This window comes from Lonchura striata, chromosome 3, assembly GCF_050655825.1.
Source record: "Lonchura striata isolate lonStrDom1 chromosome 3, ASM5065582v1, whole genome shotgun sequence".
Taxonomy (NCBI): domain Eukaryota; kingdom Metazoa; phylum Chordata; class Aves; order Passeriformes; family Estrildidae; genus Lonchura; species Lonchura striata.
Window position 1 is genome coordinate 41124939 of NC_140705.1, and position 13226 is coordinate 41138164.

Sequence of the window (13226 nt, forward strand, 5' to 3'; positions counted from 1 at the left end):
ATACTTCATAGTTAAGAATTAGAACTATTTTGAAAACAAAGTAATTTGTCTGTGAGTCCTCCTAAAGGAATAATGGTTGGCAAAAAAAACGAAAAAAAAAACAACCCCAAAAGTGAAAAACTGACAGGAAAAAAAAAAGTTGTTTAAAAGGCAACAAACTTTAATTTTTCTGACTGGTCTATTTTAATCCCATATGGAATTGAGAAATACTTGAAACTTGGGAAAAGGGTTTAAAACATGGAATGCCTGCTATAAAGTATTTGCTAGTTCTACTTTTCAAACTTAGAAATTTTATAGTGGTCTGGAGAGAAATTTGTCTATTTCACATCTAATTCTGATTTTAATATTACTTGAGAATATTTTTTTTAAATTAACCCCCCCTAAATTATGATTAGTTTTGATTATTATTAGGTTATTATCAAAAATTGGGTAGGATATATACTATGTATGTAGCACTAGTAGAGCTTTGTTCTTTTCTTCAATGTCAAATGAAGCTCAGGCTAATCATGCTCATTTAAAACACAAAACTACAAACTAGTCCCATGATTGCCCAAAAAAATGTCCACTTGAAATTGTGGGTACTTCAAACACAATTGTGTTCTGCATAATAGTGGTAAGATATAACAACTTAGAACTTAATCCTCAGTCTTTTACATTTACGTAATCAGAACTGAGTAACTTGGTAGGTATCTCATACTCCAAATATTCAGCTTATTAATTCAAATACAAATCATATGCAAATGTTATTAAACTAATAAATGCAAAGTCTGCTTGTCCTTGTTGGCTCCTATTTCAAAACCTTCAGAGGCTTATTCTGAAACATGAAATTCGAAGACTCCTAATAGAAAACCCTTTTCTAGCAAGTGAAGAAGCTTCAGTTACAATTCTTTTCAGAATAGCAGTGGCTCCCAGGACATGGGGAAACTATTCATATTAATCCAAGTCATTTAGGGCAAGCTCCCAGTGCATTTTCTAATTGCAGGTGAGATTACTACAGTAAACTAGCACAAGGTACTAGAGTACTCTACTAAGTAATAATAACTTTAATATGAAATGTTTCTATTAGGTTCAAGAAAACATTAAACAGAGGTTATACAGTTAGAAAAGCACATAAATTTGAGATATGCTTTAGTAATAGTGGTTTATCAGCCAAGGCAGACATTTTCTATTTTAAAATCCATCCAAAACAAAAAGGATGTTATGCTTTATCTCTAGGAAATCCCATTTTATTTTTTGGCAAAGAGCAAACAAACACAAACAATATAATCTAGAAACCTGTACTTTTTGGTATATAATATTTATAATTGTATAACATTATATATAAATTATACATTTATATGATATATAAATATTCATACAGTATTCAACTTGGATTTTATATTTATGATTCCTGCATTTTGCTGTTTTCACCCTAAATTATCACAGAAATTCCTAGTAGAAGATTTGCAATAATTAGAAAAAGCTAGTCTTCAAAATGTAGAAAATCTGAATATCGACCAGAAAAACCTGTTTTGCAGCAATGATATACTGTAATCAGAACCATTAGTGCAGAGTAAAATAAATAATACTGCATTCAGAGCAGGTGCTGAACTGAGTGAATTAAATATAATCTGGTATACACTTTGAAGAATACAGATAAAAGAGAATATTGAAAGGTTGTTTATTATTTAGCCATTATTTATGTTTTGCAGTAAACAAAAGAAGATTAAAAAAATAAGAAAATGTAATTAAAGATTATACTGCTTGAAAAAGAATAAAAAATAAGCCTTTCCACTAGCCTTGTTTAACATCTAAGTGTTTGACTTTGCAATGCTTTTATTTTTAAAACAAAGATATTGGCAGAAGCTTTCTTTACTTTTTTTATATCATTGATTTATTTCATTGATATGCAAGACTCAACCATTGTTAAATGATTGGTTCTGCAGTATATCTGTCTATCTAGGAATACAGATGGATGCATGTATATATATAGGTACATATATTCACACAGATATATATGCAAATACATATACATAATGCATCTTATGAGAAGGATGATTTTTATCTTAAAACACTGAAAGAGATTTGGTTTAGATTTCAGCTTAACATCTATAAGTCACAGATGTCCAGCTGTAAACTTTAGAGAGTACTAGCCCTCTTTTAGTCTTTGTGTTATCTTGGTATCAAAGACTTGCACCATGTGATATATGTTGTCTGGGACCATGGAACTAGCATTAATAAGATATGCAGGAAAAAACAAAGATAAAAGAGTTTGTGCTCTGAAGTTCAGCTCTTGCACAGACGTTTCTATGGCCTTAATTCTGTCACTACTTTTAATACATAGGGAAATTTAGCATATGCACAACTCTTTCAAGATCTACCCTCAAACAACTCTTTCATATTAATTTTTTTTCAAACAAACATCAATAAGATAGAAGCAAAGCACAAATGAGGAAGGTAAAATGATTCTACCTCTCTTTCATCCATCTTCAGCCATTGTTTGGGATCATCCTCTGTGGCCAGGAAAGCTATGAGATCTAAGGCAGTAAGCCTTGTCTGACGTCTGGATGACACAAAAATAAGAACAGGCTTGGCTGGAGAATGACTCCGAATTGCTGTTGAGCAGAACAGAATTTGAGAATTAGACCCTTTCGTGACAAAAATAAGAGTTTCCCTTTTCAATCCCATGACAACTGACAGACTTCCCTGGAGATGACATTGAGGTATGTCTACTGAGCCTCTGTTCTGCTGGATGTGATACAACTGAGGTGAGAATACACCACCTCTGAACCAAAGGCCATAAAACTACACTTAGCTGAGTCTCAATTTCCCTTCAGCTACTTCAGTGAACACTGTAAACTAATTAAGATAACAGTTATGGAAAAAACCCCAACAAAACACCACAAAACCTGTGCAAGCTTTCTAGACTTCCTAATACGTATGTTAATGTTTTTTTCTACACTGCTGGGGTATGTTGTCTCAAGCTCAATGTCATGAAGGTCTAAAACTAGCTTTCTGCCTGACCCAGAGCTCAAACTCCATAAACTCATGTCAGCCTACAGAGGATCATTTCAATCTACCAATATCAGAAAAGGTAAAAAAAGTGAAAAGTGACTTTTCAACAGCTGCTGTGAAAGGGGGCATTACAGTACAAGAGAACTTTGTTTCTGTGCTGACTAACTAGTCCGATATATTTAAACCAATTATGATATCTTTAAGCCAATTAGGTTTTAGGACTTTTTAAAATAGTATTTTCTTGCTCAGCCCATCTTTGAAAAGTTTCAGGTTGCAGCGAAATTTTTATGGTCTCAGGAATAAGTATTGCCATGAAAATGCTAAAATAACCTTGACTGAATAATGTCAAACAAGTCGGGATCAGAGCACGCAATAAATTGTATTATACATATTTTTTAACATCAACAAGCACTAGAAGTATAAACAGGTGTAACTAGAATTCCAAATACTCTCTCTAAACCACTTATACACACAGTTTGTGTGTCTTCTCATGTAATTCTCATTCAAGCAATTAAATTTATGTATTGTTAATTTCTGAAGACTATTTCATACTGCCCACCAGCACATATTATTCTGCAGTTCATGAATGCTACCCAGCATGTGCTCCTGCATATACACATGCAATGCAGTTGTGAAATTATTGAAATAGGATAATTCATGTGTATTTATATCTTACAACTATATATGCCAATATATCTAAGTATTTTAAAAGCCCAACATCTAATGGATTTTTGTTGCTTCAGGAACAGGTGTGGCAGAACAGCCCAAGACAGATTTATTGTTCATTAGTGTTTTTGTACAATGCTCTTGTGGAGGTGTAAATAATCCGAGCTGTCAAGATTGGTCTCTAGTCCACAATCAATACTTTGCTTCTGTCATAAGGCTAATTAAAGCAGCTAAAAAGTCCCCTCACAAATGTCACCTCACAGTCAACAGCAGTTCGCACCACAAAATTTATATTGGAGGTTATTTTTAATTGATATAATAAATATTCCTTATGTAACCAAAACAAAACATGTTCAAATAAAATACAAGAGAGCTTTTCTTAAATCTATACTGCTTGCCAGCTTGGTTAAGAATAAAAAATTGGAAACAGAAGCATATCTGGATGCACTACAAATTTTGAATTTTATGGTTATTGCTTTGAAACTAGAATTATAGGAGGTTAGCCTGACTTGCAACTTCTGTTCACAATTTTTTTAATGCTAACATGCAGTGGTCCATATGAAAATACCTCAGCAGATTAATAATAGGAATGGTTTTATTGCTTTCTAAATTTCCAATATTTTTACATGAATATTTCTTTCTGGTGTCAAACACTAAGAGAAAACACATTTTATTACCCCTTCACTAACACTAATTTTATTCTTCTGTTCCAAATACATTACATTCCTCTGCTACATGTTGCATTTGCAGCACACTTTATGTTTCAGACAAATAGCTTTGGGCCATTAGCAGAGCAGATTCTCCCAATACATGCCAAGAGTACATACAGTAACACATGCTGCAAATGTGCTGCAAATGAACTGTGTAAAGTCCCTTTTTCTTTTAGAGAAAGAAGGAAGAGGTCTAGGAGCTTGCTGCTTACCCTGAAAAGCAGGTTTGTTCATGCTGGCCATGCGAGGACAGTAATGCTGGCCAGGGAAGCCCTGGATGTGCACCTCCAGAGGAACTGGGCGCACCGATGGTCGGAAGTTGAACAGACCCATCTACAAGAGAAATTTTTTTCAAGTTTAACCTTGAATTATCTTACCAATTGCTATTTTGTTTTTCTTCATGACAAATGCATAGCCATTTTTGAAAACTTTTTTCCTACCTGATTAATGTTTAGCCAGTCAGCAAGGTCTCTGGCATTTGCTAAAGCAGTGGATAAACCAACCACTCTTACTGGCTTCTCTGTGTGAGATGAGATAAAGTTTGTTCGGGACACAATGACTTCCAATACTGGGCCTCTCTCATCCCCTAGTAAATGAAAAGTAAATGGAAAAACAGAGAAAAAGGAAAGGTTAAGGTGTCGAGAAGTATATTCACATCATAAGTACCAGCACACTTCTTCAAATTCAGCAATGATTCTGATCAAAAGCAGTGAAATATGCTCACCTAAAAGATGGATCTCATCAATGATGAGAATGGCAACTTTCTGAACATAGCTTCTGTTCTGCCAGCTTCTGCTGACACCATCCCACTTTTCTGGGGTAGTAACAATCAGGTCAGCTTGAGCAATAGCTCTCATATCAGGAGTCACATCTCCTGTCAATTCTACAACCCTGTAATCAAGAAGAACACTGGCTTGGCTTTACAAAGCTTTAAAACATCTTAAAATATTTCACTTAAATTCTTAAAAGAGGAAAGAAACAAAATTAAGCAAAGCTATTTTCCATCTTGTCAAATACATTAAACAGAATTTTAAGAATTAAGTAAATAAACCACTCTCTTTGTTTTCCTAGTAAATACCATATAAATATAAAATACCATTCCTTGGCAAAACCATGTAAAAAGAAGAGGAAGAATATGAGTCCTAACCAACAGTTCTTCAAAATAAAGACAACATAATATTAGTATGATGTAATGTGAACCATAACATCCTGTCACAGCCAGGATGAAAGCTTTCATGGATGCTACCAAGTTGCTGCCTGCTGTTCTGCATAGATCTCTGGTTTGAATAATGAGGCTAAACTGCAGTGTGTATTGCATTTTTTGGTGAAGGTCCATTAAGACTGGTGCTGAGATTAGCCTCAGATTACTTTTTGAAGATTAGCAGAGTTTTTCCAATTGTTTGCAGCGTTTGCAATGACTCATCATTTTAGATGGATCCATTATAATGGGTTTTAGACATTTCAATGACACATTCTAAATCCAGCTGAACATCAAACAAAAATTTCTCAAAGTTATGTGTATATTCTGTTAAAGATTAGAGTCACAAGAAATTGTAAATTTCAAAAAAAGAAATAGTACCATAAATTATTTTATCTCATTTCTGTGATAACAACAGGAATATTACTGACAATTTAATGGACAACACAAAGCAGCATCTCTTTCTCTTGTGGTGTGCTTTGAGCCTAACTTAGGAAAAAGACTATATTTGGAGAAGGTGAAGTCCCTAAATAATGCATCCTATGCATAACAATTTTAATTCAGGACACTATCATTTTGGAAAGCATCAACATGACTGATATACCTGATAGATCATAAAGTAATGGCTATACTCCAGCATCTGGAAAGATCAGCAAGAAATTGTTACCAATGAATAAAATTATATTAATTTATATATGAAGGACATAGTGTGACTACTGTTATACAGTTCATGCAAGTCCTGTATGTTCCTTACAGCTGAGGTTTCCAAGGACAGATTAGTTTGACTTACATTCTCAATTTCTAAGGATATTGTGGAGTGAAATCTGAGCTTTGTATTTTTTATACTGACAAGAAAGGAAAACAAAAATAGCTGGGTACCAAAGTGTATCCCTTTCTTAGTTTTGATTTTGATCTATCACTTTTGATCTTAGTTTTGATCTATCAGTGACTGTTGATAGAACTACTCAAGTACTAGAAATTTGAAGAACAGTATAGAACCAAAACCATTTTTGAAATACTCCTAAGCATTTAAAGATTTTTCTCATACTTGATGAGCTGCTCTTGTTTCTCATTTCTCTGATTAGGTAAGGAGAAACATACTTTTTACCAAGCTTTTCTTCAATCCTGACTTTCCAATCCTCAATCCTCTCACGGACGAGTGCTTTTAAGGGTGCAATATACACTGCCTGCAAAAGAAAAGGCACAAAACTAAAAGTAAAATAAGACAACTTTATTAAAATGTACCTACAACACCTGGCATTTCTGAGATTTGAACATACTCATAATCTATAAAATAGGTAAGTTCTGAGTTCCTGAAATGACCTACAACAGGATTATATTTAAAACAGACATAATGCCTGAAAATAATATTTTTTCCAAAGCAATTAAGAATATTCAGATAATGAATAATTTTCTGAAATGGATATATTTACCACACCTTTTAAAATCAACACCCACTTATGTAAACAATGTTGTTTTTTTTTTTTTTTTTTTTTGCCATGATTATAAAATCTGCACATTAGCATTCTGGAGCAGAATAATCTGAATTTCTAGCAAGCAATATCTTACCTGATTTCTAGATATGTCATTAAATTATTAAAACATTACCAATTAAATAAAAAAGCTTACTATCTTAAGCAAAATGTCACAATATTTTTCTCAAAGAAGCCTGCAGTGCAGAGGGGAATATGCTTACATGCACAAAACAAATTTACTTATAGATTTATGGTTAAATATTGTAAAGCTCTTGAACATGAGGAAACTGCTCCATGAAGAGTTCACATACAGTCTTTGAAATACATAGCCAGGCTTCCAGCTTTATTAAAACCTAAAATATACATTCCTTTGAGAGCTGGCTATTTTTTATGTCTCGCAGATAAGTTGAAAGTGTATGAGTGACTTGTTTACCTCATTTGGACTAAGAAATTACATGAAGTATTTAAATTCAAAGATGACTAAGTAATTTATGTACAGAATTTCTGTTAATAGAAAGGTTATACTTTTTTTAAATCTCCCAGTCAGGTACAAAGATTTTTGAAGGACTTTAGAGTTAAATGTGGTTAATTGTGACAATATGGCTAAGTTAAGAAGTGGATATATATTCACCTTGAAAACAAAACTCCAAAAGGTGAGTTGTTCAACTTTTAAGCAATTTAAAACAGAGGGGGAAGGTGGAGCAAAAAATTGGCTTGTAGTAACCGCAACTTATTTGTTTAAATAACAGAGAGACTGGGCTAGCTGTAGTCACATGGAAGGGAACTAATAGCTATAAAACAGTACCACTGCTAGTAGAAGGAGATTAAAGCAGGAAATGCTGTTAAGTATGGAAGAAAAGGAAATCCAGCATGCCTGCATGTCATTTTTGTAGATTTAACTCTAGCTGTCAGCTGATTAAAATAAATAGTTAAAATAAAAGCATAATGTACATAATGAACTACCATTTTGTATCCACACGCATATAAATTGGAGAAAGTAAAATTCAGTTCCCCAAGGTCTTCTAGACTTTTTTATTATTGAAAAAATGCTCATAACAAAATGATTTTAGTAAACCTATTTTACTAACCTTTGATGTGGGATACTTGTTAAAAACTCTAAAGATGGCTAATTCAGCTGCAACCGTTTTTCCAGAACCTGTAGGAGCTCCAAGAAGAACATTGCAGTCTGTGTGATAGAGGGTATGGAATATCTGTGTCTGAATAGGGTTGAAGTGTGTGAATTTGTACAGGACTTCATATTCAGGATGTCCCAAAGCTGTGATAGGCAAAGGCTGAAGATCCAGAAGCTCTAAAACCACAAAATAATCATAAGTGTATGACAAGAGATGCCATGACATGACAAAACCTGTTATGAAGACAAATATATTAACCAGTAAGTTAGTGAAGAACAGTTTACATTGAAAAATGTTTTGCTTAGTATCTCATATGACAGAGAGTACACATTTGGGTAATTGTTTACTTCGATGAAGAAAAATGAAAAGTTGTTTTATAGCTCTGAAATATTTCTGCAAGTAATTTTTAAAGTACTCTGATAGCTGTGAACCAGCTATGTGCATAATAATGTTTTTCTTATACCTGCTTTCCTTTTATCCACTTGCAGTAAATTCTAAATTCACTGTATTAGATCATATGTATGTCCAGCTTCTTATGATAACAGAATATGGAGTATTTCAAGTTCAAGGGAAAAAAAAATATCTATTTAAGAAGGAAGGATTCTTTGGAGTTTCCAAGTTGATGGAGTAATACAAATCAGATGAGTATAGCTAAATTTTGCATCTTATCCTTTAAATGTATAATTAAAGACATAATCTTAATAAATAAACAAACAGCTTTTCAATATATGATTCTCAATATATCTTGAAGGCATCTGCTATCCAAAGAATTAGAGATTGTGGAATTTGGAAGATGATATATATAACCAGATTGGATTTGGAATCCTACCAAATTAAGGAGACTGCAGTGATTCTGCTATGCAGATGCTTGCTTTGAAGTTTGGTTTTTTTTTTTTTTGTTTTTTTTTTTTTTTTTTTTTGTGGTTGGAGGTCTCCTTGTCTTTTCAGGGTGCTTCACATTAAGGTATGATATGGGAGTCATAAAATCTACTGATGCAATGATGCCTAATATTCTTCACATGCTTTTCACTGATACCTTATGGCTGTTTTATCATTCCCACTGAAGCAGTGATTTCTTGGGCTCTGTTGAGGAGAAAGAAGGGGTATTTTGCCTAGCAAAGCCTCTATGTACTTCGTTGTTGAGTGGGAACCAGATGGGAATTGAAATCAATTACCATAAATCCTGGAGTCTCCATAACTGGTGATGTGTAAATATCTTTCTGTTTCTTCTGAATAGTAGTCAGTGATCAGTCAATTAGATAAAAAGGTTACACATGCTTTTCCAGACAGCGTAGGTACAGTATAACAATAGCTAAACACTTCACAAACACATGTGAATTTATGCACGCCAAAGGACAACACCGTATGAGAACTGTGCATTTCTGAAGGCACTCAGCAAACTGCTAGATGAGCCAAATGCAATTACAGAGGAAAGGTTTTGCAATGACATCAGGCCCAATGAATGTATAAAGCAATTTATGTATCCAGAAAAAAAGAAGCAAAACACAAACATATGCTTCTGTGCCAAGTGTTAAAAAAGGAAGGGGGAGGGGAGGGCCACAATTTGATGAGATGAAATGTGATGCTCAGTGCTGTGGCAGTACTTGCTATGATAAACGTATCTCAGCAAAAATAGGAAAACATTACATATTTAAAAAAATTTTCATTGTTTGTTGTTTGCTGAATGCCATTTATTAGACAGTCTAAGACTATTTTTAGCCAATCCAGAAGAAATTTAATGCTTGCAACCACTAAGCTAAGACATACTGTAACACAGATATTTGCTTAGTTTTATATGACAGGTTCAGTTTTCTTATGGTTTATAGAGAGCATCTAAAAGGCTGGTAGTATACTGAGATGAAACCAAAATTCCTGCATTTTGTTCAGAAATTGAAAAGCTTAGAAAACTGGAGAAGAAATATCACAAAGTGAAATTCCTTAATTTTTTCTCCAATGAAGCAGAAGTAAGAGTCTTATTGCACTACCATAAGAAAACCTCAATATGAGCAATATCAATTAAAGCAAAATGATCAAATTTGAAGTTACCTGTGTGGGGTGGATGTCTCTCTGGAAGAATCAAATGTTGAAAATTTATGATACATACAGCCTCTGCTCCTAACCATCTATCCGACACAGCTCGAATATAATATTGAGAAGGAAGAGGTTCAAAAATTGGGATTGTGAACACCAGCAGCTGAGGCTCTTTAGTAATGACCTAGTGCAAATATGTAGAAAATAATTACTGCACAGAAAAATCAGTAATTTGCAAAACCATAATTTGCCTCTCTTCCATAAGTATTGCTAACACAAAAAAATAAAGTATGTGTGCAAATATTTACATCTTTATAAAATATTTTACTGCCTGGAATGAATTTTTTTCCATAGTCTTCCAAAGATAAAAATAAGGCTGGCTCTCCAACTTGTCCTTTAACAGACAAAACCATTACAGTCGTTCTGTATCACCTAAAAAAACTGTCCCAGCAAAGGAGGAAGAGAAAAAGGGACATCTGAGCTAGAAATTCAGCTTAGAAAACGTTGTGGAAGTCCAAGCTGATCAGGTACATCTGAAGTTGAAAGCTGTACTGCTGATTTGAAAATCTGCTTAGGCCAAAATAGTGTTTGACCTGACAAATCCACATCTCACTAACTTTGTTTTTGTCTTGCTGTGAGATTCTGAGTGAAGTACATTACCTGTTTCTTTTGAATGATGAAGTACTCTGAATGATAAATGTGATCATTAGTAGGGTCTTCTACCCAAATCCACCAGGGCTCTCCAACACTGCCATGTACCTTTATGATAGAAAAGATAGCTTTGTTTTAGCTCTAACAAGATTCTCTAGGTTAGCTAGAAATAGTGGATTTAGTTCTGAATGACATAAGCTCATAAAGGAATACAGAAGTACAGAAATCAGACGTTAAGAGAAAAATAACATTTTTAATCAGATGAGTCTGCTTAAAGATTATGCTTCAATTAAGGTTTGCTTAAGGTACATATAATATAAACTGACATGATATAAATGCAACTGAAGGTAGTGCCTCAGCTGTTTATAAATTCACTTAATCCCAAGGGTTCCCTCCAGGCTCCTAGGAAAGAACATGTTCTCTTTATTCCTCCCTGTACTTTTGCCTTTAGGTTCTGTATAGAAGATTGTCATTTGCAGCTGTCTGCTCATTTTTCAGTCACAAACATTCTCTCAGGAAAAAACTGGACACCGAATTGTGATATTGCTCTCCTCTCTCTCACCCCTTCTCCTCTAGAAAGATACAGCAAGTGCACTCAGAAGGCTGTAGATGTAGCCATTGTTACAGGTGGAGTGAGAAGAACATAAATAGAGCCATCACTTGATGATTTCCCTGCCATCTGGCAACATGTCTTTTTAAACATAGACTTTCATTTGCTTTGTTCTGTACCTTACTTTGCAATGCCAGCAGTGCCAGAAATCATAGCTAGGTATGATGCTAAATGATGATTTATTTTTTGGTGTCTTTGTCAGAATAAATAACCTTTGCCAATGTACAAGATTTTACTTAAATATCTCGGAAAATAAGTAAAATGCATGGTAAAATACTATGGAAGACATACTACTAAATGAATGCAGATTTCTGGTGTTTCTGATGAGGACTGTGATAAGTTGCAAAACCAGGAGATAAAAAAAAGTTGGAGTTTTCCCTAAAGTTAATAGAAGAAAAGTCAAAGTGCATAGTTGCTTCTAATGGCAATTTTAATGCTCCAGGAATCTGGTATTGATTCACATGGTACAAATTATTTTCAGCATAATTCATTACTGTGTCTGTGTCAGAAAATAGTCTGTACTAGTTTGTGAAGACAAAACTATGCACAAAGAATAAAACTAAGGTGCTTTTCTTTCTATTCTGTGTGCAATCACAGTTACACAATAGACAAAATAGATGGACAGTCATTGATTTTTATGACATTTGAATTTCACTTGCAGCTTCATTTGGAACTGAAGCAGTGAAGCTGAAATCATATGCAGGTGACATCTTGAGAAGTGACAGTGAGACTATTATTTCATCTGGGTTTAGAAGCATTTAAGAGAGATAAGAAGAACTAAGGAAGGCAATTAAGTTCAAAGCTCAGACATTTTATTATTAACTGTAATAGAACCTAATTTTGGAAAGTCCCATGAAAAATCTGTGTGGGGTAAGCAAGACAATCTAGGAACAGGAAACACAATATCTTCTCCAGTAATGATTCTCAAGGACTGTGGGGAGCTCTTAAGAACGGGCACATTATCTGCTTTTTGGGCAACCATCACCCTAAAACTACATGTCTGATATATGACTTAGCTAATTAATACTAGCATTATTCTGCATTTCTGCTGGACTCCTCCTGGATGCATTAAGGCTTAATTGCTCTGTCTGGGTATGTTTATAGTCCTTTGCTTCTAACAATAGAAATCTGGGATTTGGCTCACATGTTTTTACTGAATTTAAGGGTTCCCTGTACTGGAAACTAAAGATCAAGTTGATGTCATATCTCACAAAAACATCTCTCTCTTGGAATATCAAGCGCAAAGTTTGTGATGAGATCATTATGGAATTAATTATCCAGGTAAAGGAACAATCTCAAAACCATGAAATGTTAGCCAAGTGAGATATTTCAGCTAAGTACGGTATTTAAAGTTTTCATAACAGGTTTTATTTGATTACTGCAATTCTTTAGATGGGATTATTTAGCAACTCACTTTTGTACCAAATACAGGTATACTGGGTAAGTTTCTATAACCATTATCTGAGAAGCTTGTTAAAATAATGTGATGATAGAGAAGCAGTTTTAGATTGTCTATGCTTGAATTTGGGACAGTTATTCATTTTCAGAGACTATTAAAATTTAATAGCTTTAGTTATTTACTATGACAGAAGTTTCATTTACTGAAGAAACAGGAAAATCAACACCACATTACAGAAATAAAAAAATATTTTCCAAGTTTTTGCAATTACTAATAAACAAATTCACATAAAAACATCTCCATAAACTTAATTGATAAAACAATCATAATGTTTCCAAAGCAATCACTAGAAAAACTGT

At 33.8% G+C, this 13226-nt stretch overlaps 1 protein-coding gene across 5 annotated transcripts in view; it reads right to left on the minus strand.

The window, feature by feature from the left end:
- Window positions 1-13226, minus strand: part of ASCC3 (activating signal cointegrator 1 complex subunit 3) — a 249939-nt gene that overhangs the window by 63596 nt on the left and 173117 nt on the right. For all 5 annotated transcript variants that reach the window (XM_085574922.1, XM_085574920.1, XM_021533823.4 and 2 more), the window contains exons 23-30: window positions 10868-10966; window positions 10223-10391; window positions 8132-8352; window positions 6670-6755; window positions 5095-5261; window positions 4811-4956; window positions 4583-4703; window positions 2452-2594 (exon numbers count right to left, since the gene is read on the minus strand). In XM_085574922.1, the coding sequence (XP_085431048.1) occupies window positions 2452-2594; window positions 4583-4703; window positions 4811-4956; window positions 5095-5261; window positions 6670-6755; window positions 8132-8352; window positions 10223-10391; window positions 10868-10966 (1152 nt within the window). The remainder of the gene's footprint in view (window positions 1-2451; window positions 2595-4582; window positions 4704-4810; window positions 4957-5094; window positions 5262-6669; window positions 6756-8131; window positions 8353-10222; window positions 10392-10867; window positions 10967-13226) is intronic.